Below are 27,648 nucleotides of genomic sequence, written 5' to 3'. Positions count from 1 at the left end.
TCTGTCCGCTCCTCTCCAAAACTTTGGAGGACCACTCAGCATTAAAATGCTCATAACTGCAGACCTTTAGATTCTATTTAGAATTTGCATAATGGCTTTTCAGAAGTGACCACACTTAAGCTCAGCTAATTCACTGTCAACTCAGACAAGAAGGCCACAGGGTTCGAGCTTTTTCTGTGAGGAATCTGGAAGTTTCCGAGGAAGATGAAGTCTTAAATAATCTCCTGGAGCTGCATGAGCATGTGAATGTGTGTAGTTCATGTAAGATTCAGACAAAGCATTTTTATTGATCTTTTTGATGTATCAGTTTTTGCTTGGTCGGACCGCCTTCTGCTCCTCCCGCCTCAAAAAGGAAATAGCTTTCACAGTTTTCACAGGACTGTGCAGTTCTCTGAAAAACGAAATAAACTCCATGATTCAGTACCAATAACTTCCTATAATTTCTATGGATGGAGTGAAGGTGTACTTACACAGATTCCTGTAAAAACCTCTGACTGTATAAGTTGTTTTACTCAGTTTGCGCTGGTTTTGTTGCAGTTCCTTAGTCTATGCCACATGTAGTTTTTGGTTCATTCCTACTCATTAGTTGCATTAGGTTTGACTTGATGTTGCTTTTCATCCTTATTACATTAAAAAGAGGGAACAGTTTTTTAATATTTTCCTGTGGCTTCACAGGTCTGTCCCTCTTCCGTTCAGTTTGGCCTGAAGTGAAATGATAACTGACGCACCTGCTCGTTTCATCGGGTAGATTTAACTTTAAAGTGTTTTGTTTTTTTTCCTCAGCAGGTCACTGAGCTGCAGACTGGAACAAAGGGAGCATTTGCATATTAATGAAAACCAGGTTTTGCTGTCCCACAGGTATACTTTGACCAGTGCACATTTGTCCCAGCTTGATTTGTATTCAAAAAGTCACATTAGCGTTAGCGACACAGCAAGGCCTTGGCTCGCAATAAAAGTCACAGTGAGAACAGTAATACACGCAAACAAAGCGCACTCTCACACACACACACGTAGAATTAGAAGTTGTGAGTTTAGATGACACACAAAGTCACACTGAAAAACAACTCTGTCCTTTGCTTCGTCCCTCTCTGACATTTCTTTGCTTTTCTCTTTAGATGCAGCGAGCAGAGAAAGCGATTACACTTTGAAAACTTAAATAATTCATCCAGTGACTCCTGTCAACACTGGGAGCTCTTTTACAAGAGAAACATGTGTACACAACTAAAAGAAACATTAAATATGAAGCAGGTTTTCTTCATCTCTTTTACATCAAAGAGCTCTGAAGGCCAAACCGCAGAGTGACGAGGCTCTGCAGCTCGGTGGGAGAAACAGACGTTCAAGTCTTAGACTCGTCATTTTGAAATGGCCTTTTTATAACACTGAAAACCACAATGGATACAACAATGCTGTATGACTGGAGACCTGAGCATAACAAAGTGCACACATTGACTCATCAAACCTACAGAATCTACGTTTAAAACAAAAAAGATCTTAAATTTAAAAAAGAGATTATGTTTTCTCACTTGTGACTGATGCTCCTCACTCTTGTTGACTCCTTGCACCTGCAGCAAGTTTTTGGCCACGCCCACACAGGGCAGCCCTGACAGCACTCCCAGGTGACACGCCAAGCCAAACTCTGCAACGATCCAAACAGCGACAATCAAGTCACATCCAAAATTAAACAGCGGGGAGTAAACGTGCTTCAGCGAACTGTGTGATGCAAAGAAACGTTACAACAGAGGGCTTCACGGTGATTCACTCAGGGTTGATTTTATCAGGTGTTACACCCAACAGTCCCTTTAGTGAAAGCCAAAGTTTATACAGCTTGTCCTCAAACCTCGCTAGACTCACCTTGAATTCAGTATTTTTAACAAGCTCGAGTGGAGCTGAATGCAAATCTGTGAATTAATGATCAGTGAAAATCAGACTGAAATTTTTAGCTGTCTCTTTTTTTGAAGATGCGCTGCTGACGAGTGTCATGCTACGTACGACCCAGAGACCGAACAGCAGCATCGGCATGCACGTCATTTTTTCCATTTTCCTTTCACAGAGATGAGTGTACTCTAACATCCCGAGCCGGCTCATGGAAAACAATCATTGGACATAGGTTATGTGTGTCACTTCTTTGGCCACACAGACATACAACCGCTGGTCACTTCCCTCCACCCTCGACAGATCTGAATCCCTACAGCTGTCTCTTATGTCACAAAATTAAGTTCAAGCTGAAGGTGTTGATATAACCAACCAGGGACGCTCCAAAAATTTTTCATAGGGGTGGCCATGTGGGGGTGGCACACCAAAAACAGGGTTTTCAATTTTATTGCTGTTGTCAAATATAGGTTACTTGAAAAATATGGCAAAAAAAGAGAGAAAAAACTGAATTATATACCTAGTTTATTTCCTGCTATTAGATTTGATATCACTCAAAATATGTACATATGAAAACCAAATAAGATTTTAAAATCCATCCATCCCTTTAAAGATTCTTCCTCACTCTTGTGTTCACGTTTTTTAAAATTATTACCAACACAGAGGTCACAGAGGCGACAGGGGGGCGGCCAGCAAATTTTAAGGGGTGTCCAGTGCCCCTCCTGGCCCCCCTTTGGTGGCGCCTCTGAATCCAGCGTTAATCGCATAGGTCCAGATGGACAAGAAGATGACCTTGAGGGAAAACTGGGCGATGATTGTACAGGTACAGAGAAACTAACAAACACATTATTCATTAAATGTGTGTTTTTAGATTTTTGTTGTTTGTTCGATTTTTTACAGTGAACTGTTAATATTTTTTATCAGTGTTATTAAAAGTTTATTACATTATGTTATCTTTAAAGTAAAAACAGAAAATCTAAAATCTTTGTTCGGTCAGTCGCCTCACCTCTGTAATGAAAGAGACCATTCCCATCCACAAACACCACCTGCAGAGAGAACACACCTGAAATGAGTTCGACTGCAGGAAGCTCGATATTACTCGCTTTTTCCACAGCAGACTTTTCCACGTGTCTGAGGATTAAAAGCACAGGTGAAATAATAAACAGAGCTACTTCATCAACAGAGGTATTATTAATCTTTTGCTTCTACCTGTGCTATGAATGATATGATCAACTAAAATGTCCAGAGTGAAAGATTTTTGTTGTTATCTATTGTGTCTATAACCCTGGGATGGCAGAAGATCTTCAAAAGCCGAAGTTAGTAAGAGCTCCTCAAACTGATATTGGAACGCTTCCAGCTCCAACACACCGATGAATTTTTAAAGCCAAAGGTGACTCCGCAGACATATTTCTGCTTGAATCATAAGTCACCAGGAACACTCACTTGAAAGGTTGCAGATAAAGGGAGCAGTGACTGCATCTGTCCAGAGCTAAATGTCACTGGAAGTAAATCTGAGCTTGTGTGTGTGTGTGTGTGTGTGTGTGTGTGTGTGTGTGTGTGTGTGTGTGTGTGTGTGTGTGTGTGCGTGCATGACTTTCTAAGTGTGAATGTGTGTGTTTCTGCACACCTGCGTGCACGAGGACGACAGAGGGACAGAGTGGGAGGCGTGTGGGCTGCGACAAACAGAAGCGAGTGGGTGAAGATGAACAAGAGGCGTCGCTTTAGAAAAACAAAAAACCGAGAGGACAAACAGAGGAGCTTCACTTAATGTGCATGAACGTGATGCGAGGTTTTAAAGCACTTGTCCAAATCCAGTAACGTTAGCAGGTTGTCGGCCTTGTTGGATTCATAAGTAACTTTTTCCACTTTGGAGGATTTATCGGTTATTAAAACATTTCCAGCTCACTGTGCCCTGGAGATGGGAATTATATCACTTCTTCTAGTACTACTACCATAAATATAATAATAATAGTTATCACAATAATAACACTCAGATCTTACTGAAGAAATTTTAATTACTTAGTTTGCCCAAAATCCTCAGGTTTCTAACTTTATCTGTAGGAATTATGCCAAAACTGCAAACTAAGGTTAACAAGCACAAACTAAAATGTTTTCTTTTCACTCTATTGTGAATATGAACCATCAGCATCAACAAAATAATGGAAAAAGAGTTTGTTTTACTTCCTGGTCAAATAAAAATGCAAAAAGATATATATATTTTCCTTTGTCTGTGTAGCTTTGAGAAGTTAATCTGACAGAAACGAACAGAACCCATTTCAGTAGTCACTAAAACAGGGGTGGGCAACTCCAGGCCTCGAGGGCCGGTGTCCAGCAGGTTTTAGATATCCCCCTGGGTCAACACACCTTAATCACATGATTAGTTCGTTACCAGGCCTCTGGAGAACTTAAGGACATGCTGAGGAGGTCATTCAGCCATTGAATCATCTGTGTTGGCTCAAGGACACATCTAAAACCTGCAGGACACCGGCCCTCGAGGCCTGGAGTTGCCCACCCCTGCACTAAGAGGTCATTATTCAAGTTCTAGCACGTCCAGACCTGAGGAAGGAGTGTGGGCTGGTTCTTCTTCAGCCTCTGCAGAGCCTCCAGGAGGAAAGGAGTTTCTCTGAATGCCAGAAAGCCGGCTATGTAGGGGGCCGTCAGGGTCACCATCTGACTGTCTTCATACAGCACCTGGCAGGAGGGAGCAGAGACTGCTTCATTTCTTATGACTGAATTTTACTACACCGTCGGATTATCACAATATTTCATTTCTCCATTGCAAGCAGCAATCTCCAAAGTCTCCACAGACACCCACACTAACATCTTCATCACCTTCATTCATCATAAAACCTTTTTTTGTTTTTTTAATAACCCATCTTTTTTTAAATTTTGTTAGGGGCATGGCTGCTTTGATTGACAGGTGGGCTGACACAGGCCAGTATCTGCCAGGTGCCACTTCTGCTGACATAACGAGTGTGTTACTGTTATTAACCTTTAAGCCACGTTGGATAATTCTGCAGGATATCCATATTTCAGTCAGTCAGATGACCACAAGTATACAGAGAAGTTCATGGTAGACTCAGTGACTGCGGAGTGCCCAGGTCCTGTGGCTGCACAACAAGCCCAAGCACAATCATCGCCCCTCCATCCCCGTGCTTACAGTTGTTATGGGGTGTTTGTGCTGATATGTTGTTTTTTTTCCAGATGTGGTGCTGTGCATTATAATCAAACATCTCTACTTTGGTTCTGCAACTCTTGTGGTTTGTTCAGATGCAACTTTGAGGACTTTTGGAGAGCAGACGATTTCTCTTGGCAACCATTTGAAAAAAAAAATCTTTGTTCATTTTTTTAACATAACGTTTGCATGCTAATTGAGGCCTTGAGAATCTGAGATGGAGCTCTTGGGCTTTTGCAGTTTCACTGACGATTGCATGGTCTGACCTTGGGGTGAATTTGCTGTGACAGCCACACCTGGGATGTTTATGGCATTGTGTTAACACACACCTGAATCCTACAGACCAGCAAACCGCCCAAACTTCTGCTTTAACAGAGGTGCTGCATTTGATTAGCAGCATTGGCGCTTCTCAGCCTTTTATGTTCTAAGGAAGCAATAAGTCTGTACTCAGCTTTTCACAGCACTGCACAGAGTCCTGTGAAAACCTACATTATTGCATGACTGTACATAAATGAGTCAGTCAGGGACACTGTCAGGGTGCTTTGGACAAATGCGTCCACCCTAGTGTATATGTAAGGGTGAGTCCAAAGGCACAGAGAAGCTGTACAAGATAATCACCAACATCGCCCATCTGGCACAAAATGAAACATCTGCTCCCTGTTGATTAAAGGCTGTGAGTATATTCTGAACATCTGACAATTTATTTCATTTAAGTGACCTGGTCAATTAAGTGGACACAGTTACAGTTTAACTGTATAAACTCCTAAAATTTTGGTGTACATCTAATTTTTAATCTCATCCTCGGGAAGCCTGTAGTGCAGAGCGAGTTCAACAGCAGGATATCTACTCATTGTCTGACAACCACAAGAGGCCACATGAACTTGTAATGAGTCAGCCCATATTTTCTAAATCCCGTTCAAAATAAACGGGGATCACCAATCATGAACATGGAGAGGTCTCAGAAGAATACACAACTATAAGGCTCAACACATACGAGCCAAGCAAGAGCAACAACATTGTTTCTCCATGCTCCATGAAAGTTAGCTTACAGGAAGAGGATCTAAACTAGTTTTTAATAGGAGACTGAACTCAAGAGCTGCACCGGCACAAGATAAATGAGGGTTATTTTGAACTGAATAATACAAAGATACTTATGTGTCCATGAATACAAATCTGGAGCAGAAAAGAGCCCCTTTGTTTATGTAAAACACTATCAATATTGCCTAATTAACAGTCTTAGTATTGCCATGCAGACTACATTTTGATTAGAACCACAGCGGGTTGTAAAATCAGCACAATATATACTGTAAACAGCCTTTCCCATGTTGGCAGGATCCATGTATGTACCTCCCTCGCTGTCCTGTCTATTTTAAGCAGCATCGCCGCAGGTAAACATGTCTGCCATGATCTCCTTCCGAGTATCCTGTGAGGTACCAGCAGGGTCCAGGAGACCCTCTGAGACCTTATGCAGATTACAGGTGCACAAGCTGTCGCAACTTTCTGACCAGCATATAAAATCCTGTTCTGCTCACAGCGAAGAGATGTGCTCACATCTCGAATGATGTAACATCTAACAGCATCACGTGTTATCGAGGCTGTTATCGGGCATGAGCTACAAATAAAACACACAAAAGCTGTCCGCCGAGTCGAGCTCGCAGAGGCTCACAGCAGAAACGTTTCTGAATACCTGCCTTGTCATCTGGCTTTAGAAATGCCGAACACCTTTCAGGATATGTCATTGTCACATTGTCGACTGCCGTGACCTTCATCTCCTCACAGGCATATTTATTCAGTGAGAAACAATAAAATTATACAACTTTTGCTTTTTTTCTGTGTGACTTGCAGCAGCAGTGAGCACACTGTGGAACGTGGAACTAGCATTCTTTTGAGCCCCAAATAGCCTCAGGTGGCAATGTTGAAGTAAATTGAAAACAAGCAGGGAACATAATCACATTATTGAACAACATTTCTGAACACATTTCATTAGCCTCACTGGGTCCATGTATCAACAATGTATGGTGACATATGTCATTAATTATAATTGGAAATTGCCAGCAGGCCGTGTTAATGCACAGATAAATAACTGCGAGGAGCAGTGCTGGTGAAAGGCTGCTGGGAAAGTAAATGAAATGAAAAGCCGGACTGGGAAGGTCACTTTGAGGAGCTCTGTTGCATATTAACACTTTCACTGCCAGACTACTGTTTTCAATTTATGTGTATATTTTAAAAATAGGGACACAGGCTACATACAGCTTTTCTGTGTGTTTACAATTCTATTTTACTTTAAATCAGATCATAATTTACAAAATCAGAGATCACGCTGCATTAAAGAAAAATTAAAAGGAGCGGCTGAGTGCATGAACTCATCAGGAAAGATTTTATTCAGGTTATAAATGAAACGAAAGGTTATTGTCTTCTTCTATACAACTGGATCAGAAGCTATATCTATGCATGAAGTTTAATTATATTTAACATTGTAATTACTTGACATAAACGTATATATTTATCAAAATGTTTTTCTGAAGGCCAAGAAAAAAAAAATTTTTGTCTTGGAAAAAAGAAAGCCAACAGAAGAAAGCAGCAGCTCTGAGGAAAACAAATATGCGCTCCTCGGGGTTTGCATTCTAATATGCCTAAAATAACGTTGTTGGCATATGACTGTTCATAAGCCCCACAGGCAGAAGCTCACAGGAGAAGTTATCAAAAGGTGAGGGTAAAACATTTAAAATCACTTCAGCGGCTCCCTAGAACATACCGACAGCCCCGGCGAGAGCAAGAATAATTTCTTCCTCATGCCGCCAGCTTTCAGGAGTCATAAAAAAAGCTGTGACTTCAAGGCGAGGAAGCAAGAGGAGAAAAACGCCCATAAGGACTTTGTATTCAGTGCCCAAACAAAGTAAATGCGACTACTTTAAAGGTTAACAGCTGGCCTTGCGCAATATTCCAGCTGCACGTATTACAAAGCCTTCAAAGGCCAAGCATTTTTTTAAGGATAGCATTTTGTATCGTCATGTGTTTCCTTTTCATTAAAGGTGTCACTGGTGAAAAAAATGCAGCCTGTGGAATTCAATTTCTGATCCTCAGCCTTCTCCACGAAGCACTGCTGCTGTTCCCACCTGTCACCACTAGAGGTCAGAAAAGCTTCGATGTTTTTAACTCAAGTGTTTATTGAACTTTCTCACAAGTTGAAAAATGGAAATTAAATTTTAATTTACATATATGAGTTTTAATCTGTAATCTTTTATTTATCTTAAACAAACAAAAACATATAAAGGGGGTTAGGGTTATAAAATAACACTAATGTTTTATGAAATATGATATATTTGGCATTACAGGGTTATTTTATCTCTGTAGCTCACCTGCAGATCTGGGTAGCTGAGTACCACAAGCTGGGCACAGGCATTGACGTCATCCCCTTTGATGAAGGAGAGGTCCACCCCACCAACTCGCTCCAGACCTGAAAAGTCTGGGCTCCTCTGCCAGTCCTCTGTGTCGTCCTCCAGCACCTGCTGCCTCAGACGTGCCTGCTCACTGCATCGGGAAACAAATATATAAACATAAACACAAACAAATATAAACACACTCGCTGGCAATTACTTCATGAAAAAATATGAGGCCGGCATGTAAAGTCTATAGCAGACAAAAGGGCTGTTAACAGCAACAAATCTGAAACTCTCACAGTGGCTTGATGAACCCAGGTGGTTCGCCTCCTGCTGTGGTTTGTAGAACTGCAACTAATTTAATTATTCAAAACAAGGGCTTATCTCGAGAGCTTTCAAAACCAGTGACATTCACATCGTGAATTTTTAATAATGTCTAAAAGAAGAATCAGTCAGCTGATTGTATTGTACTGTTGAAATGTAAATATCTGTAAATGTTGTAATTGTGTCTCTCTGCAGGACAGCAGGAGCTCCACACGCTCACATTAATCAGAGACATCAGGACATGATACAGACTAACATGATGATATCATTGGTCTTGTCTTTACAAACAAGTAAATCAATGAAAGGCTGATGAGGTGTGGAGGTGGCTCAGCTCCAAGAGCTGCCTGTGTCGTGCCAAAGCAGTTGGCCCTGACAGAAATTGCATCCCCTGCACAGCAGCATCTGTCAGCACAGTCGCTGCTTTTTACTGACAAACGACATTTTTACAAACTTTAGTAAGACAGGTGAGAAAACCATTTACTGTCAAACAATTACTGCTGCTCTAATGTAGGATGAACAAACACTGAGTTCTTAAAGATACAGAGACACAGAGAGAAAAGAAGAATATAAACAGGAAATAAATACAATCATGATGAAATTAAATAATGGTAATGAAAATACTGAAAATATGTATTTTTAAAGAATAGAGACCTCTGGTATTTTAAGATATCATCACTCTTGAAGCTGAATTTTTATCATTTTAGGATCCCAAAATATGGATGAGGTCGTTATAACTGTATCCTTGCGTTAAACGATTATAAAGCCTAATATGATTACACTCTACGGCACTGGTGCTGTTTTGGTATTTCACCATCCACTGAAGCTGACTTCTTCTGGATGGGACACTTTGGAAAACTTTGAAGATAAAGAATCAGCAACGTTTGGAGCAAAACAAGTCTAATGGACTTAACTGCAGAATAAAAACTGGGTCGTATTTAAGGTGTGCTGTGAGTAGCTGAGACAGAACAGCACTCTGACCTTTCCCACTGCTGGAGCAGATCTTCTGCGGGAGAAGCGGACATCTGTCAGCCTGCTAATGAAGACACGACCAGCTGTGAAATTACTGTTTTTAAGAAAAGAAAACACCAACTGACAGCAGCAGGGAGCAGGCTGTTTACTTCCGTACTGCTGACGCGACATTGAGGGCGGGGTCACTGGGACTATCCCGGTAAATGCTGCCACCTAGTGGTTTAAACTGTTAACTACATCAGGTTTCTGCTCACACCGCATGCAGCAGGATGTGTTAAGGTCCGAAATATGGCTCCTCATGTGGCAGTTCAGAGGTTCCCTGTTCGGCTGTCTTCCGGTACCTTCTCCACATACTTGAGACAGCAGGTTTGCAGTTGGACTCGCAATAGCTTCCGTTTCCTAACTGAACAGATTAATATCCCTGAAGTTAAAAGTGATTTTGCCTTTTACCACCTCAGACGCCATGCAGGATGGTCATGGACTGAGGTTATTACAGTTAACTGCAATTAAAATAGAAACTAAAACCAGCTGAAACTAAAAATGATGACTACATGACATGTTCACGTCCTCCACAAAATGTGGTATTTGAAAAATTTCTCTAGTTACTACGTGAAACTAAACTTAAAAAAAAAAAAAACAGGACAAAAGCTAAAATATAAAACTAAATTACTTTAGCCAGGTGAGAATATGGAGCAAATCTAGAATGACTGACTGTAATTTTTCAGTACAAACATTTTATTAATCATTGATGAAAAAATATATGGGCTCTTAAATGAGGGGTGAAATAAAAAGCACTGGAAGGAACAGTCAGTACAAATCATTACACAGTGATCATGTTGGACCTTTGTTCTTGATAAAACAACTGGATCCGGATGGGAGTCATCTCCCACCGCAGCACAGCAGAGGTCACTGTATAGTTTGATGAGGATGAAAATCATGTGAATCATCTGCTACGGCCTTCATTGTCCCCAGATCTAAGCTCATCTACAGGAAACATGTCTCCAACCCCAGTGTGTCAGTAAATAAGAGGATATGTTCTGGAAGAATGGTCTATATGGCTCCATTAGATGTGCAGAATTAGAAAATAATTGTTAAAGAGCACTGAAGTTATTTAAGTTATTTAAGACCTTACTTAAACAATTTATGTTAGTTTGTGGAGACATTCAAGAGTTAAGGGATAAATTGAATAGAAGATATTTAAGTAGCATTGTTTTGATAACCTTGTAAATTTTTTGTCCATTTTTATCCAGACAGGTTGAAATATGAAAAGCTACACAAACAAACAAACAAGAAATAATACATCAGTGTGGAGCTGCCATGAAATCAAAGTCATAAACGTCACGATCCAAGGAAATAATCAGCCAGACCTCCAAGACAAACTCAATACAACGCATTTTTTTTCTTATTTAATTTAATCACAAATCCACTACAGTAAAACATATTCAGCGTGTGTTCTGCATTAGTAGAAGTACCAACACAGATTTATTTACAGTCTACATAAAAGTCTGCGAGCGAGCCTTTCGTCTCTGTGGCAGCGACGCCTCCACAGGTTCACTCCTTGAACTTCCACTCCTGCCGGCACATGGGGCACTGCTGCTGGACCTGCTGTGAGTTCAGCCACTTCAGGATGCAGTGCATGTGGAAACAGTGGGAGCACTGACCCCAGACCAGCGGGCAGTCATCCCCAGGCACTTTGCCTGCAAAACAAACAAACAAACAAACAAACAAACAAACAAACAAACAAACAAACAAACAAACAAACAAACAAAAACACACATTAGAGAGACTGGGCAGGATTTTGCATTCAGTTGCTGATTAGCAGATATCCTCTTGTAATACTAAAAGAGGATACAAGTGTTTCCCCACACAGACCACTTAAGTATATTTAAGAACTCATTTCATCCATTTGTGTGAGCAGTGCCATCCCCGATCAATTTAGGCATTTGCTCTTATTTTGAAAGTTCAGTTGCTGTTAATCAGCTACCTGTGACCTTTCCCGTGTTGCCTTTTCTCCAGTGAGTGGCTCACAGGCCTAGCTGCTGTTGTGGCGCTCTTCAATATCAACCTAAAGAACCTACGGGCAATACCACAAGATACTGCAGCTGGAGTTGATCTCCAAGATGGGTCACTGGAGCGGCCATCAATCCATTTTCCACCACCACTTATCAGTGATACAGTCAAGCTCTTCATCGTAACTCGGGGCCCCCTCCCAGTTGGACATGCCTGAAACACCACCAGAACAACCTCAACTGTCTCCTTTCGATCTAGAGCAGCTGAGGTTCTGCTTTGAGCGTCTCCTGACTAAAGTGCTCATCCTGTCCGTAAGGCTGAGCCCAGACAACACAAGAAGCTAATTTCACCCACAGATATCCAAAATCAATTTCTTTCAGTCGCCTCTAAGCGACACCTTTTCCTCCATGCTACCGTGTCAACAGCATCTGTGCTGTTAACAACTAGGAAGGTTCCTCTCCTCTTTAGTCCAGAGGATGTGGTGACCATGTTTTCCAAAAGACAATTTCAATTCATCTGACCTATGAACAGGTTTTCTACTTCCCCTCAGTTCATTTTGAATGAGCCCGGAGGAGATGTTGATGATGATCATCATCATCGTTGATCATGTTCACATACAGTTTGCTCTTTGGATGACACAAACCTGGATTTGTGGATATTTGTGGTAAAACTGTCTTCACTGACAGTGATTTCTGGAAATGTTATTGAGCCCTTGCAGTGATTTCCATGACAGAATCGGGTCTGTTTTTAAATGCAGTACAGCCCAATGATCACAGGTATCCAATATTGATTTTTGCCCATAACCCCTTCACACAGATATTATGTGCTGTAGACGATGCGATATTCTGAGGCATTGCAATTTTATCTTGAAGAACATTTTTCTAAAATTGTTCCACAGCTTGTAGAAGCGTTTTTTTGTAGAGTGGTGATTTTTTTGCCCGTCTCTGCCACCGTTCTCACTACTTACTTTGTATAAACAGGAGGGCCAGGATAAATTTGGCATATTGTCGGTCGGATAATACATAAAGCGTTATATGTATTAGAAGCAAACCCACCAAAGAACAATCTTGTTTTGTTATGTTTGCATCTTTAATGCAGCCACTCGTTACTTAGTGCTATGTTATTAGCTCTGATACTCACAGTCAGGACAGCAGCCGTTAAAGGCCATCCTGCAGATCCCACAGTTGTCATCGTTGGCCACCCAGAGCCAGGAGGCAACCCCGTTCCACTGTTTGATTTTCACCTTCATCCTGCGGATCTGACAGGAGCACAAACGCATCACACCGGAGCCGCTAATGCTAGCACGATGGCTAATGTTGACACACGATCTCTGAATATTAATGTTCAGCAACACGTTCTTACTTACAAGGAAGCGACCACCGTCTCCTTCAGGTATCTCACACTCGTTAGGTTAGCAAAAAACAAATCATTTAGCGCTGGTTTGATCGACGTCTATAACATAAAAGTGATGTTTTAGCAACCCGGGCAAAAATAGTTTCTTCTTCTTCTGCTGAAAGACCGCCAGGCTGTATCCTGGGATGGGACATGCTGCCCTCTACAGTCAGTTTGGGGGAAAACCTCAAAATAAGAGCACCAAAGATCTGTTTTTGAAGAGAACAATCCTCACATCACCAGGTAAGTAACACAAAGGAGCTCCTGCCAGATCTGAAAAGGTGATGGTGTCATTCTAATGTTTACAACTGCTTATTTTTTTTTGACAAACATAGTTATTTTAATGAACCTTTATTCTATCATTGAACATTTGAGGCAATCTGATATTTTCTATAATATAAGAAATAATAACAATTATTTTTTAAGGGGCTAAACAGAATTGAAATTGAAAGATTTGCAGGATGAACACTTGTACAACAATAAATCTGTAATGTGCACATAAAAGCAGCACATTTGGAAATTAATAAATAAATCCTTATTGTTAATGTTTAAAACAACTAGTTTTCGCGGCAACATCAAAACAGACAAGAGCATTAATATGAAAATATAAAGATACAAACAGTGAGGTAATATATGCAAAATAATAGTGGATGATGATTATAATATACAGTGCAAAAAATGAAGAATGAGAGGGACAGGGGTTAATGCACTTGTAGTTCTTGGGGTAGGGGCTTATTGCGGTAGAATAGGAGAAGAAGAGGGGGGATGTATTTGACTGCCTGTTTGAAGAAGCTGTTTTGTCATTTGTAATCTGTGAGTTCTGCTTCTGATTGAGCTCTATTTCCAGAGGACTGTGGCATCGCTTCAGGTGATGTAGATGATGAATCCATTAAACTTACAGGTGGCTCTTTTTTTTTTTGGCACTCATCCTGTGTAAATCTCACCGAGCGATAGTGTCACACGTCTGGAACCACCCATGCAGGTCTTTTCTGTTTGTGATGAACCACACCATGCAGCACTAGATGACGAGGCCCGCTGTTGTTGACTGAGAGAAGCTGGTCAGCAGGTGATGAGAGATGATCTTTAACTTCCTAAGGATGTAAAGCCTTTCCCCACCCGATGGGAGATATGTGTGGTGTGGGTGAGATTGACCAGGATGTGCACACCAAGGAACTTAAAGCTCTCCACTTCCTCCACCTGTACGCCTGAAGCAAAGTGCTCAGTATGCTTCAGTTTTCTAAAGGCTACATTGCTTCTCTGCTTTTTACTGGGTTTAAGTCCAGATTATTGTGACAACATCACACAGTCAGAGGTTGAACTCGTCACCTGCTATCGTGCCATTATTAGCAAATGTGACAGTGGTGTTGGTATGATGTATGTGTAGTCATGGGCTAAGAGCAAGCTGAGGACAAATATGCGAACACACATGAAAACCTTGACGCGTCTCCATTTAGTTTTGTTTTCTTTAAAAGCAATTGTAATGCTAGATGTCCACTAGATGCAGTTGGTCTGCAATCCAATGTGCTGAGGTGATGCTCACACTTACAGCACATCTGGTCTTCCTTCTCCAGGACATTTTTGTGTGCTACACTTTCTATTCCTTCATCTTGTTAAAATCTTATGTATCCGTTTCTGTTTTTTCTAACATTATTTTTACATTAAAGGAAACAAGCACCACGTGATGACGTTAATTTTCCATTTTACAGAATCTGAGATGATGAACTGTCAGTGATGAAATGCAGGTCACTCAGTGCAGAGAACCTTTGATCATTAGTGGAGCTGGAGATGCAGCATGAGGCCCGTATTTGTAAATTCACAGATTAACCATGTCACTAACAGATGATTGCAAGGAATGGGAAAGCAATTTTTAGTTCTAGGCAATGAAAACATTTTGATACAGAACGTAAAAAAGCGTGACAGGAGTCTGCAGTTTCTTATAATTCAAGTTTAATGCTGAAAAATGTAAAGCCACCATTTTCTCATTAATCCAAACATCCTTTTTTACACAATATCTCACACAAAGGTAAAGAGAAGATATGCAAAGATGAACACGGAGCAGAGAGACTGACGAATGTGATGAACAGTCACGACAGACAGTTATAGCCCTCATTTTTCAGTGAGATGTTGGTGAGAGGCGCTCACCCTCCAACAGCTAAAGTCAGAGAAGCAGGTTAAACTTCTTGTGTTCAAGAGAATTAACTGAAATGGAAATGAAAACCCATCCCATCTGAGCACACTTATTTATGCCTACAGCTTCAATTTAAAAAAAAGAAAAAGGTCCACTCTGCTTTCTAAGATCTACACACAAAACTGGAGTGTGAAAGTGTGAGAGTAGTAAAAGGAATATAAAGCAGTAGTCAGGTTTGAACTGTTGCCTCATCAGTCAAACCTGTGAAGAGATGAAGATCAAATCGCCTGAAGGAATAACCAGGTGAAGTCAAGTGTGCCGAGAGAAGAGTGGAGAAACACATTTTACAGGCATCTTCCTCCCCCCACTGTAATTAACATTCACCCCTTTACCCCATCACACACCCGTAGCCCTCATCACGAAGAGGGCCACTCAGTAAAACAATTCATGTTATTGCAGTTAATGACATGTAGATACCACAAGTTAACCAGTAACTATTAAAAAAAAAAAAAAAAAGCAGTTTTGTGTATCAAAAACAGGCAAGGTCCTTTTTTTTTTTTTCCTTTTTTCCATAGGAGGGAAAACACATATGAACACAGATGCCACAGCTGTCTTGCTCACGAGCTCTGAGCATTTCCTGTCATCCAGTCCTATAAATAACGCCAAATTTTTGTGCTTCTTTTTGATGTTTCACTGAAAGAAATGCTAAAACTTTCCACAGACGAGAACTTGTTTTACCGTTACGAATGTCTTTAATTTGGTATACTAAAAAGTAGTCCCAAGCTAACACTGTCATATACCAGCTAAAGAAAAGGAGATTCGTATTTTATTTATCATTAAATATTTGATCTGATATTCGGTCCGAGAGCTCCAACATGCTCTAGAAAGACTCTAGAAACCCATGTGACCTATACCTGAACTGTAGCTACAGAAACCTACAGAGCTGCTTTAGGTGGGACTTGTTTTGTTTAAAGAGTCCCACAGAATAAAGACAGACTGCAGGAGTGAGAGAAAGACCAACACTGGCTCATCTGCAGCTCTCTTTTCAAGTCAGACTTTGACGGGACAGTAGACACGTTAAAGTGATGGAGTAATCCTGTTGCTTTTTACAGCAGAGTGTCACAAAGAAGCAGCTGCCGGACTGTAACGTTATTTTAAGCATTATTAACCGTTTCAGCACATGTATCATAAACACTGCTCGAAAATCTGTGGAAAATTCAGCGAGGTACAACAATCCGTGATCGTGTGCAGATGTGTGCTCCCCCCGAGCAACGTGGTGCTGCGTGGAGTCATTACAGTGAGGAGCAACAACCAGTGTGGCATCTGTGTGTATATATCTATGAGGAAAAACCCCCCGCTTTTATTTTTTTGCCGTTGTTGTCAGCTGCACTGTGTAACCATGGCAACAGCACCCAATGACTCTTGGCAAAGTTGAACATTTCTGCCCTCGACGGGGAGTCTGATCTGTGCGAAGTCATCAATGCTCATAAACCAAATAGAACACGTTTAAAAAAGAAAATGAAATGTTCATTTGACTCACGATCGCTTGTCTGTTACAGTGGTGACTAAGTGATGCTTACAAAGGCTAAAATGGTATTATTTATTGACACATGGCTCTTAAAATGGCTATATCTTAAATCTTAAATAAGAGATCCGTAAACCCAATCACCACGTGACTTCACCCATCAAGTGTCTCCAAAACACAAACAAACCAACACTAGCACTTGTACAGTATCAATGTGGTCTACTGGCGCGCCGTCAAATGATAAATCACGAAAAGAAACATTCACCCCTAAAGCACACTGAAATCTACATCACTCTGGAAACGTAATGATGGCAGTTCCGCCCAATTCACCACAACCATCCAAATTCAGGCATTTCATTGGCTGGCGCTTGCTAACCAATCAGTAGCACATTCACCAATCAGTGACAAGGCATTTCCTTGACTGCTTCATTTAACTTGAGTTCCTCAAATGTGCAGACGCTCGACAGAAAGCAAACGAACTGCAGCCGTTCCACGTTAAGATTATTTTTATACATATATTTTCAAAGCATGAGGTAGGGATGCACCGATGAATCAGCCAAGTATCAGCTGATAAGATGGCATTACTGACTTTTGCGCTGGCTAAATGTTCAAAAACTGTTCCATGAAGAGCTAAAACACATGCATTTTTTTTTTAAATAAAGTTTTTTTTTCTTTTTCTTTCACCTGGAACAAAAAAAACAATATAAAGACTAAAAAAAAAAAAAAAAATGTCAGTATCAGTGCTGGATTACGGCCTAGTATTTCACAGTCAGTGCATCCCTTACTACGAGGACAGAGCACGTGTCGAGGAGAAAATCTGGCAAATTATTTTTGTTTCACTCCTGACAAAAAGTCTGTAGACGAGAAACGGTGGTGCCACAGAATTCAGCCGTTTACCGACTCGAGTTTGCCCGTCTGTGCGCCTGTACGCAAGAAAAAGTTCATCTGCAATCTGCACCAGTGATGACGTTGGCCCAGCGGTGCAAAGCAGACTTAAAAAGAAAAAGACAACATTTCACTGCACAAGACGAGGTAAAGACATTGTTTTTGAAATACCCGAACCAAAGTCAAAGGACAATCATGATGTACTTTTTGACGCGACTTTAAAATGTCCTTGCAAACCCTGAAAACACACCGAGATAACAGGGCGGCGTGTGCATGCTGGTTAGGACTGTAGCCAGAGCGCAAACATTTCTTAAGCAAAGTACGGCCTCTGTGTTGTATAACCAAAGACAAAAAGGTAGCACTCGCACAAGACCTCAGGAATAAGTCACCTTTACCAATCATGTCAAACATGAGTCAAGTTTAGTCACATGACAGGAATGACTCAGAAAATGTGGGATCTGTCAACTTACGCCTGAAGTATTGTGAGTGCTGCCTTTTTATCTTTGGTTATTCAGCACTGGGCCTACATCGCTTTGATAGTTGAAGTCTTTGACTCTCATAATACTCATTTCTGAATGTCCTTTATCAACTTTTTTATTCCATCCTTTCAAACTTTAAATTCATGTCAAACCTCTGAAAGTATTACTGAAACAGGAAATGACATCACTGTAACATCAGGTACTTTGGTTCTGCCAATTCAAAAAAAAAAAAATGCATCAAATGTCCCGTTTTCAGAAATGTTACTGGTATAAGGTTTGTCATCCTGTTTTCTGAAATGTAGCATTTTTACTTTTGTTACTGCGTTTTGCACCTTGGGGCCACCGTAAATTATTCTCCTCATACATTTTCACGTTAAATAGAAATATTTCACACAGTAGAAAGTCAAACTTGTGTTATTGCTTCTAGTGGATTTACTTTGCTAAGCGTCAGATCTGGGTCAAATATTCAAAAGATGTGATGCAACCTGTACAGCAATGCAATGAGTGTCAGAAAGCTCAACTCAGCCACAGGAGCACGCCGGGAAGATTTTACCTGTCAATTGCCGAAGTCACTGACACCTGTACTGTTGTGATACAGACAGCTGATCTTATTTGACCCAGATCTATTAGATGTTCACCCCACCCACATTTGACCTATATACAGCTCCCCAGAGACAATAAACCCTCCAGTAACAATATGGCAAACACTGTCAACTTTTTTCCATGTCAAACGTTCTCGTGTGCGTTTGTGCCCGAGTGGCGTTCGTATGTAACAGCTCATCCAGTCTTTATCAGCAGACGCACATGAATGAGGTATGCGTCGCCTCGGTACTGTGTATGTGTGTGCACGTGTAAATGCATATATGTAACAGCGCCTCCAGTGTCGTCATCCTGTTCCGTAGGATGAGAATATTGCTTTCTGTCAGCTTCTGGTGCCTGAAAGGCACCACTCCTCACCTCCTGGCCTTTATCCGCTCCATCGTGCACAAAACATTCTGCTGATGGTCTTATTCAAACTGCTGCCCAGTTGAGATGCCAGGCATGGAAAATATATGACCCTTTGTGCAAAAATCAGCCCTTTAAATTGTACATTTAGTTTCTTTTTGCCTCAGAATTTTTTTTAATTCTTTGTCTTCCGTTTGTGCAAGCATGCATCAGTTCCACAGAGACTGGCTGTGCAATAGGAACAGAGTCCAAAGATGATGGTTTAAGGGTATGGGGATAGGAAAAGTTGGCGTCCGTGTTGACGGTATGGGCAGTGGAGGGGGGACGTGGGTTTGGGGAATTGAAGTCCTCTGACACCAGTTTCTACCTGGAGATCATGGAGCTGGACTGGGATTGGTTGGAGTTGGTGGTGGCGGCGCTAAGCTGAGAGAAGCCGCTGTGGCTCGACTCCAAGCTGGTCATCGACCCCCTGAGAGAAGAAACAAACATGCGGTGAACACGTGAATGCACACAAAACTCACACTTCAGCTAATTTCATGTGTACACGACACCTGTGCAGCCTTAAGACTGCTTGGCACTAACTGAGCGCACTATGCGTGCATGACCCGTGCTCATGATGCAGAACCATGCGGTCAGAGCAAACCTAAAGGAGGGAGAATCACTCTGGACCCTACAACATACAGGCCCTGCCACAGGCTGCAACAACTCAGGGAACGGTTTTACACCAGCCACTGTTTTTAATTTTATAATGAATAAAAACAACAACAAAACAAAAAAAACCAAAGGTCAGGGCATTTCGTTAAAGGCAGGAGCCACTTATAGGGGATCCATTGTTCTTTTACCATTTCCTGTCATATCTGTGTTAAAAAAGTTTTGGGGGTGGATGTTCATGTTAAATATGGCAACATTTTCCAATAAGAGAGGTCCATATAACAATCCCTGGAAGCTCGAGACACTGTAATGTTAGCAGTCATCTCAGGCACAGAAGCCACACCCACGTGCTGTTCAAACTGTCTGTTTACAAAAGGCACCAATCAGAACAAAGCTGCTTGAAAGTGGGAGGAGCAGCAAGGCCCAGTATAAGGTAAACAAAACTAAACCGTATCCTACAAGCTACTCTAGCAAAATCTAAAAATAAAATATGCAGCTGGAAATGAGCGAAACCGGCCACTTCAATGAGGCTTCCTGTGGCAAAGCATGAGGCACCATTTTTCTTTTATTACTTTTGAATGAATAAAAGAAACTTTAGGTCAGGGGTGCCCAATCCCGGTCCTCGAGAGCTACCGTCCTGCAGCTTTTAGATGCATCCCTACTCCAACACAGCTGAATCAAATGAATGGCTTGTTATCAGGCCTTTGCCAAACACGATGGCATGCTGAAGAGGTAATCAAACCATTTGATTCAGCTGTGTTGGAGTAGGGATGCATCTAAAAGCTGCAGGACGGTAGCTCTCGAGGACCGGGATTGGGCAGCCCTGCTTTAGGTATTAATTCCCATGTAGTAGGTAGACTGGTTTTGGATTTATATGGATGCAATATAAAATTACTATGTGCATTGACAAAACCAATGTCTTGGTTTAATATGTGCCTGAATACATTCAAAAGGTTGGCTTGTATGAAGCCAAATTAAAATAATTTACAAAATATGACACATGGCACTTTTATTAACCTCATCCATTTTGTATGAAGTTATTAAATCCTCCATAAAAATGGTTATGGATGATTATGACCCGCGGTACCTCAACTTGCATAAATGTTATTCATTTTTGATTCCTTTTAACTGTTAACCGTAATAACCCATCCTAAGTAATTGAAACAGACCTAGATAAGTCTGAGGGACTCACCAGAGAATTAAAAATGAATAAAAAGAGCAGCTTTAACGAGGATGACTTTAGTTCACAGGAACCCTTTAACTCCCAACTCTACAATATAAGGAGCCATAAAAAGGTAGAGACTTACTGTTATGGCATGTATTATACATTACAGACATGGGAAGAAATATTGCCCTAAATTCTACATTTACTTCACTCAAGAAGGCATTTCACATACTCAGAAGTGTAAATATCAACCTTTATCAAAACATCTTGTTAAAAACTACTAGTATGAGTTAGATGATCACGCCAAGTCTGTTTTTGAAGATAAAATAAACTGAAGCAGCATGTGCACTGAAAGCAAAGTGAGACTGAGCTGGTAGTGCAATGTGATGAGTGAAGAAAAGCAAATACAAGTCAGAAAATGACAGTGTGTATGTGCGTGTCAGTTGGGCGGCTGTTTGCTGAAGTTAACCAAATCAAGTAATCCTGAGAGTTTTAGTTATGCAAGCAGGGTGATTAATGCCAGCAGGTTGCACCGGATTCTTTCCTCAGTGTGAAGAAAGCAACAACATCCTGTTAGCCAACGCTAACAAAAGTCATAAGCAAGAACAGATGCAAATTAGCATCTCTTTGCAGCATCAGAAGCAAGACTGCCATGGAGGGAGGGAAGGAGAAGGGCACTCAGATTAGCAGCCAAAAGCAGCGATGATGATGAGCTAGTGCTAAAGAAAAAGGGGCAAACACCGAGCCACTTACAAACTCTGCACATCACAGCAAGCCGTTCTTCACAGGAAGAAGACAGAGCAGGAGGAGGGGGTTGTGAGCGATAGAACAGGAGTGGATTGGAAAGAAAAAGCTTGATTAAAGTCGTCTTCAAGCAAGGGAACAGTATCCTCATCTCAAAACTGTGGGTCTGGAAAACTCATTATACTCCAAAGGCATTTCAGTCATCTTAGCAACATTAAAGATTTCATTCATTCAAGTACCAAATGTCATACGTGGCACTATGTGGAGGATTGTAGAGAGGGAAAACTGAAAGAAGACAGGAGTGAAAATGAGCAGTAATAAATGGATGATGTCTAAAATAAAAACCTTATCAAAACAGCAAAAATATGAATACATGACATATTTACACATCACAGACGCATATAAATGTCTCCATCGTTCACCCACACACTAACCTGAAGTCCTCAGAGCCCAACACCTCAGTGTAGTACATGACTTTACACTTGTGTGAGGAGACCTGGAGGGTGGCCAGCACGTCATCCACTCTGGGCAGGTTGGTGGCCGAGCAGGCCGCCATGTTGTGGAACTTCCACTGGAGGATGTAGAAACCCGGCCACCTCGTTATGTGGGAACCCTGAGGAAGGATTCAAAGTACAAACAAGCAAAAATGAGGATCTGTAGAAGTAACAATGATCCAAGAAGACATCAAAAGTTCACGATCATAAACCAACCTGCACACTCTCGCCCTCCTTGCAGGTGAGCGGAGACTCGACCATGCTGTAATCCTGACCCAGCGTCCAGGACTTGTCAATGAGCTGCACGTTGTTGCCTCCTGGGGAGGTGATGCCGTGGGCTCCCAGGGTATCTTTGCGTGGTACTTGCGGAGCTCGCTTTGAGTGGTAGATGTTGAAAACAATGTCGCCTTTGCACACATCGAAATCCCAGGTAATAACCGAGGAGGCATCGATGATCTCGATCACAATCTGATGGGGGTGGAAGATATTAAGCAGGTTTACATAAAGTGCATGGGCTGTATAAGATGATGTTTTTGGCATTAAAAGTGAATCGACTGATTGCAAAAAGAAGTACGGCTGTGAAGACGTGTGGGAAAATAACTCTTTACCTGTCACTTTTGATGATCTAGGCCAGAGGTGTCCAACCCCAGGACACCACACTTATGATAATGATAATAATAATAATAATAATAATAATAATAATAACTCCAGGGCTCAAGTGCTGGTGTCCTGCAGGTTTTAGATGTGTCCTTGACCCAACACAACTGATTTAAATGGCTAAATTACCTCCTCAACATCTTAAAGCTCTACAGAGGGCTGGTAATGAACTAATCATTTGATTCCGGTGTGTTGACCCAATGTGATATCTAAAACCTGGAGGACACCGGCCCTTGAGGCCTGGAGTTGGACACCCTGGTATAAGCACTAGTTTTGATGCTGTTAGCATCCATTAATCTCTGTGCACATATGTAAAATATGTATGTACTCAAATATGTGGGAAAATGGTATCACTTCAAGAGGGGAAAGAGAAGTATCTAAAACATATGACATATGAATGCAGTTTTTAGGCCCGGTGACTGCTGAGATTAAGATCAAATTTGCTACTAGGAGGAAACTGGCTTGTAAAATGGTAAATGGCCTGTATTTATATAGCGCTTTACTAGTCCCCAAGGACCCCTAAGGGCTTGTAGTCTAAAAGCAACTTGAAACATCAAGCTTAGAAAAATACTACATCCTCTTGAGAACAGAGAAAACAAAAAACAGTTTGTGTGTCCACTACAGAGGACATGCATGAATAGTCTGGGTCTCAAAAGGCTATAAATGACTTTCCATATACAAACTTCAGGTAAACAGCAAACTAGAGAACTCAGTTACCAAAAGCAGTGAAATAAAATGGTTCATTTGCGTGACGGTCTGAGACCATTAAGATAAAAAGCAAAGCCCTTTCCAGCTGGGTGATTATGTTTGACAGTGTCCCTTTGGTATAAATCATGCAACACGAGGTTACGCCACATCACTGCAGGCAGATTATATTTCAAAGTCACGCTACATGTGTTCGTCGTCTGAATTCAGAATTTACCTAAGATGCGTTTAACAAGTTACAACCACTAGGTGGCAGAAAGTTTCACAACACCTCCATCAGAGGCACTGTGCAGTTCTCTGTTGTCCTGACCTACTATTCATATCAGAGCTACACAGGCCTTCCATCGTTTTCTTTTACTTTCCGTGCATTCAGCCTCACCTCATGCGGAGCTCCTTTGAAGATGCTGGCGCTTTGATAGATCATCTCAGTCCACAGACGGATGTCCTCGTTCTCGACCTCCTCGGCTGTGCGGTACATGGACTTGGGAACCAGGCCACCCTCCGGTACCTCACACTGCAAAGAAAAAAGCACACGTGTACACTGGGTCAGTAAAGGAAAACTCGATGTGGGTGGTGTCATGTTTTAGGATCAATTTTTACTCTGAGTTTAAATCTTACAGTGACTCTCACCATGCACTCTCCTCCCAAGAAATCCGGAATGATTTCCTTGTCTATGTAGTCCACGAGACCTCCAGCACCCTGATAGTCATTGCCTGCGTAGATCAAGAACTTCTTGCGGGTGTTTTCATCAATAAATGGGCTCACCTGAGGGAGAAGGCAGATATTAAATGCATGACATGCCTGCAGTAACATGAGGAAATACTGGTGCAGCATATGAAACTTGTGTTTGATAACAATCCACATTCCTTTCCCACCCTAAACCTTATAAATGCTAAAACAAGGAAGTTGTTTAACCAGTTTCTTGGTTAATTAAAGCAATAATGTAATAATGCAATAATATGCAACAATTCTACCTTTAAATAACCAGTCAAACCCATGTTTAAAATACATGACTTAATTAAGTCAGGAAGGTAAACACTATAAAACAAACTGAAGTCTTTTGTGACGTGCTTTTTGCATGAGCAGTCAATAGGCAGCAGAGCTAGGTGACCAGGTGTCCTATTTTATGTGTGACTGCACAGCATTTTTATCCCTTGTCCCTCATTCTACATATTGAGTCAGTGCTCTACATTTAAAAAGTAGAACCATTTTAAAAGTCAACACTGCAGGACAAAGCTTGGCTCTTTTCCAAAGACTGTAAAGAAAGCAGGAACGTTATCATCATGCATCAAGTACAGGCTAACCTGTAACCTATCTTCTGCCGCCTAAGCTATGTGTAACAGGGAAAACTGACTCCTGCCAATTCAAATCCACAACCTAGACATGTATTGTCACAATATGATGGAAAACCAATTAAAAAGAAATACAGGTCAAACAGCTAGAAGGTGATTTTAGAGGTGGCTCTTCATTTTTGCCAGAGTAAAGCGATCCTTCACATGCCAAACCTGTAACCTACAAATTTCAGTCCATCTGCACAACTGTCTTGTCCACACTACCAGATGCAACCATACTCTGTTTGCTGGGATCCTGTCACCTTAAGTAGAACCCAGCAGAACTTCCGGGACTTGAAAGCTCTTATTTCCATTTGGGGCCAACGATGCTGCTGTTGCCACTGCTTAGCAAATACTACACATTTGTGAATACTGGCAACTTCTGCATGTGTCAAAATAAGGGTGTGAAACAGACTGAAAAGTCACTGTATGCATAATCCGGTGCTGTAACACGATGACCCCACAGGGTCTGAGTTAGTCTTATCCTGGGTCTCACCAGTGTCCAAAGGACTGGGAAGACTCTTGGAGCTCTCAATATAAGCAGCCGTCCTAGAGTCTCAGGGTAATTTGCCTCCACGACCTCGATGATCCTCAGCAGCGCCTTGACTCCTGGTCGCCATAGGTGACGCATGTTCAGCCCCTCCAGATCTACTAGACATGTCCAACAGCTAGAGAAGAGGACATGAGAGGATTAGGGATGTGTGTGTATAAGGACAGCCACAAACCCATAAATGGGCTACGGCCTCTTTTTGACCACTTAGCACTTGTCACTCTGAAGTGAAGCTTAAGTGGTGAAGGCAGTGCTTGCTAATTCTGGAACCCTCCAACCCTTGCAGCACATTCTTCCTTTCCTTCTATCTGTCCTGGCAGAGTGCTGTGACGTGACAGCCTCTCATAGTTCACATGCCTTCCTGCGCAGCTCTTATCCCAGGCACCTCCTCCTCCTCCTCTTGCTGCTGCTTCAGAGAGCTGACAGATGACAGATACCATCTCTGTTCCCTCCCGCTCACTCTGTCAGTTGCCATCTGAATGAGTCCCCTGAAAGTCGAGCCTCATGTGCGCTTTCCATTTTGGGGGAGATAAATTCTGCTCTGGACTCACTCATAGTGTGTGTGTGTTTGTGTGTGTACCTGTGCCCAGTTCTGACTGCTGAACCGAATCTAAAACGGCTTGCATGTTTTTAAGCTGCTTTTAACCTGCATTTATATTCACCTATGACCACATTCAAAGCCGTTTTACACAAGCACTGGACTATACCTACCACTGATGCTGATTATTTTTCTTTGTCAACACTGACACTGTGTTATTAGTTCATATTAACTGTCTAGATCACAGGCAGTGAATTCTGTCTTCATACTCTGAACCACTACGGAGGCTTCTTAAAAAACAAACAAAAAAAACAACAAAAACATCTAAATTAATTTAGACTGGCATAATGTATAAAAACAGCAAAAAACAAACAAACAAACAAGTAAACCTGCAAGTTCTGAAACTCCAGAAGCTGGAAATAAAGTATGCTGAAATGGTTCCTTCATATGCAACAACCGATTAAAAAAAGAGTAATAGCAATTTTTGCTAAAGAGGTATTAGATACATGAAAGTAAAAACAAAATTAAAAAAAAACAACAAAAAAAACAATCTTAACAACACAGAAATAGTACAAAAATAATAATTTTCAGAATTAAGAAAATCGTGGGTGATGACATGTAAATGTTACCTTTTAAAATGTTCTAATAAATTATTTTTCAGTAGTACATTACTTTTCTGAAGCAGCAAAAGAATTGAGACCAGTTTTTCTAAGGTCATTGTGAATAAGAGGCGCAGCCTCTGTCATACTGTGATGTGAGACCAGGTACTGTGTTTAAAAGTAACCAGAGAGCAGAGATAACAGTTTTTGAAATAGAGCCTTTTAAGTCAACGTCACACAGGGATACTCTCCTGTTTGTTATGGAGGACTATCAAACTATTGTATGATGTAACATCAAGCGAGAAAAGTATCACTTGTGATGAAGCACAGCACAGTTTAACAAATGTAGGTTTTATATTTATATAAAACATCACAATAAACAAACAGACAAAACAGGAAATTGTACAACGGTGTTATGAGTAATAGAAGAAAGAGCAATTTGTTTCTGTATATAGTACATATGTATTTATATCAGGTCTTTATCTTCAGTTTTCTTGAGTTGTTCCACAAGGAACAACTTGTGAATTGAGCTTCCAGTCAAAGCCCTGTTTGAATATGTGATGCATTTCAGTTTTACTCTTTTCTTGAACTAAACTCAAAGACAGTCTGCAGATTTAAAGCAAGGACCAGTGGAATATAACGTAGTATCACCTTTGAGAGGCAGAGATATATTGGTTTACAAATATTGTGAATAATAGAGGTCCAAGATTTTTTCAACAATCTAACATATTGACAGGTTGTAAAGGTTTACCTGATTGGCCGACCAAACACCTTTGTGTTCTCCTCACAGCGTCTCAGACCCTCCTCATTGATAGAAAGCACCTGCAGTGACATGAATTGTACATTTGACACACTTGGCTCCCAGACTCCACTCCACAGTGACTGCAACATTATAAATCAGCACCCTTTACACAGCCTGTGTTCTGTATATAGCCTGGTGTTAATTTACCTGTCAGGAAATGCCACCGGACATTAATTCCCTAACCTGTAATCCAAAACCGACCTGACCCAGCGCTTCCGCCCGTGTATTACAAACCCAGCGGCCTGCCTGGCCTGAATTGCCCACTTTTTCTCTCTCTTGCACCAACTGTGTGTAGAAATGCAACTAATAGAACAAAGCATCAGGGTGATAA

General features: G+C 41.2%; 3 protein-coding genes across 15 annotated transcripts in view; all 3 read right to left on the bottom strand.

Moving 5' to 3' along the window:
* LOC101473359 (endonuclease V) overlaps positions 1 to 9,876 on the bottom strand; it is a 78,051-nt gene extending 68,175 nt beyond the window's left edge. For all 9 annotated transcript variants that reach the window (XR_013099041.1, XM_004538779.4, XM_004538781.4 and 6 more), the window contains exons 1-5: positions 9,727 to 9,876; positions 8,404 to 8,575; positions 4,426 to 4,560; positions 2,876 to 2,915; positions 1,524 to 1,636 (exon numbers count right to left, since the gene is read on the bottom strand). Coding sequence is in view for 8 of the 9 variants with exons in the window: in XM_004538779.4 (XP_004538836.1) it covers positions 1,524 to 1,636; positions 2,876 to 2,915; positions 4,426 to 4,560; positions 8,404 to 8,575; positions 9,727 to 9,770 (504 nt within the window). In the remaining variant the exon portion in view is untranslated. The remainder of the gene's footprint in view (positions 1 to 1,523; positions 1,637 to 2,875; positions 2,916 to 4,425; positions 4,561 to 8,403; positions 8,576 to 9,726) is intronic.
* A 573-nt stretch (positions 9,877 to 10,449) lies between these two features.
* anapc11 (APC11 anaphase promoting complex subunit 11 homolog (yeast)) lies at positions 10,450 to 13,279 on the bottom strand. Its single transcript, XM_004538784.5, has 3 exons — positions 13,094 to 13,279; positions 12,868 to 12,985; positions 10,450 to 11,414 (listed from the first exon to the last, which is right to left on the bottom strand). The coding sequence occupies exons 2-3, from the start codon at positions 12,974 to 12,976 to the stop codon at positions 11,269 to 11,271; spliced, it is 255 nt and encodes an 84-aa protein (XP_004538841.1). The 5' UTR covers positions 12,977 to 12,985; positions 13,094 to 13,279; the 3' UTR covers positions 10,450 to 11,268.
* A 1,770-nt stretch (positions 13,280 to 15,049) lies between these two features.
* si:dkey-237i9.1 (SEC14-like protein 1) overlaps positions 15,050 to 27,648 on the bottom strand; it is a 36,623-nt gene continuing 24,024 nt past the window's right edge. For 2 of the 5 annotated variants that reach the window (XM_076885245.1, XM_076885247.1), the window contains 8 exons: positions 27,267 to 27,337; positions 25,325 to 25,496; positions 24,116 to 24,262; positions 23,877 to 24,011; positions 22,352 to 22,603; positions 22,076 to 22,254; positions 21,651 to 21,677; positions 15,050 to 19,550 (listed from right to left, as the gene is read on the bottom strand). In XM_076885245.1, coding sequence (XP_076741360.1) covers positions 19,445 to 19,550; positions 21,651 to 21,677; positions 22,076 to 22,254; positions 22,352 to 22,603; positions 23,877 to 24,011; positions 24,116 to 24,262; positions 25,325 to 25,496; positions 27,267 to 27,337 — 1,089 coding nt within the window. In that variant the 3' untranslated portion in view covers positions 15,050 to 19,444. The remainder of the gene's footprint in view (positions 19,551 to 21,650; positions 21,678 to 22,075; positions 22,255 to 22,351; positions 22,604 to 23,876; positions 24,012 to 24,115; positions 24,263 to 25,324; positions 25,497 to 27,266; positions 27,338 to 27,648) is intronic. The other 3 variants (XM_012918643.5, XM_076885246.1, XM_004538785.6) reach the window with 3 other exon arrangements.

The sequence above is a fragment of the Maylandia zebra genome, linkage group LG6 (genome assembly GCF_041146795.1).
Source record: "Maylandia zebra isolate NMK-2024a linkage group LG6, Mzebra_GT3a, whole genome shotgun sequence".
Classification (NCBI taxonomy): domain Eukaryota; kingdom Metazoa; phylum Chordata; class Actinopteri; order Cichliformes; family Cichlidae; genus Maylandia; species Maylandia zebra.
This window is presented reverse-complemented; position numbering and strand designations above follow the sequence as displayed.

Coding starts and splice junctions, on each gene's coding strand:
- anapc11 (XM_004538784.5), bottom strand. CDS start 12,976: ATGAAGGTGAAAATCAAACAGTGGAACGGGGTTGCCTCCTGGCTCTGG. Junction 11,415..12,867: donor TAACGGCTGCTGTCCTGACT/GTGAGTATCAGA, acceptor TTTGTTTTGCAG/GCAAAGTGCCTGGGGATGAC.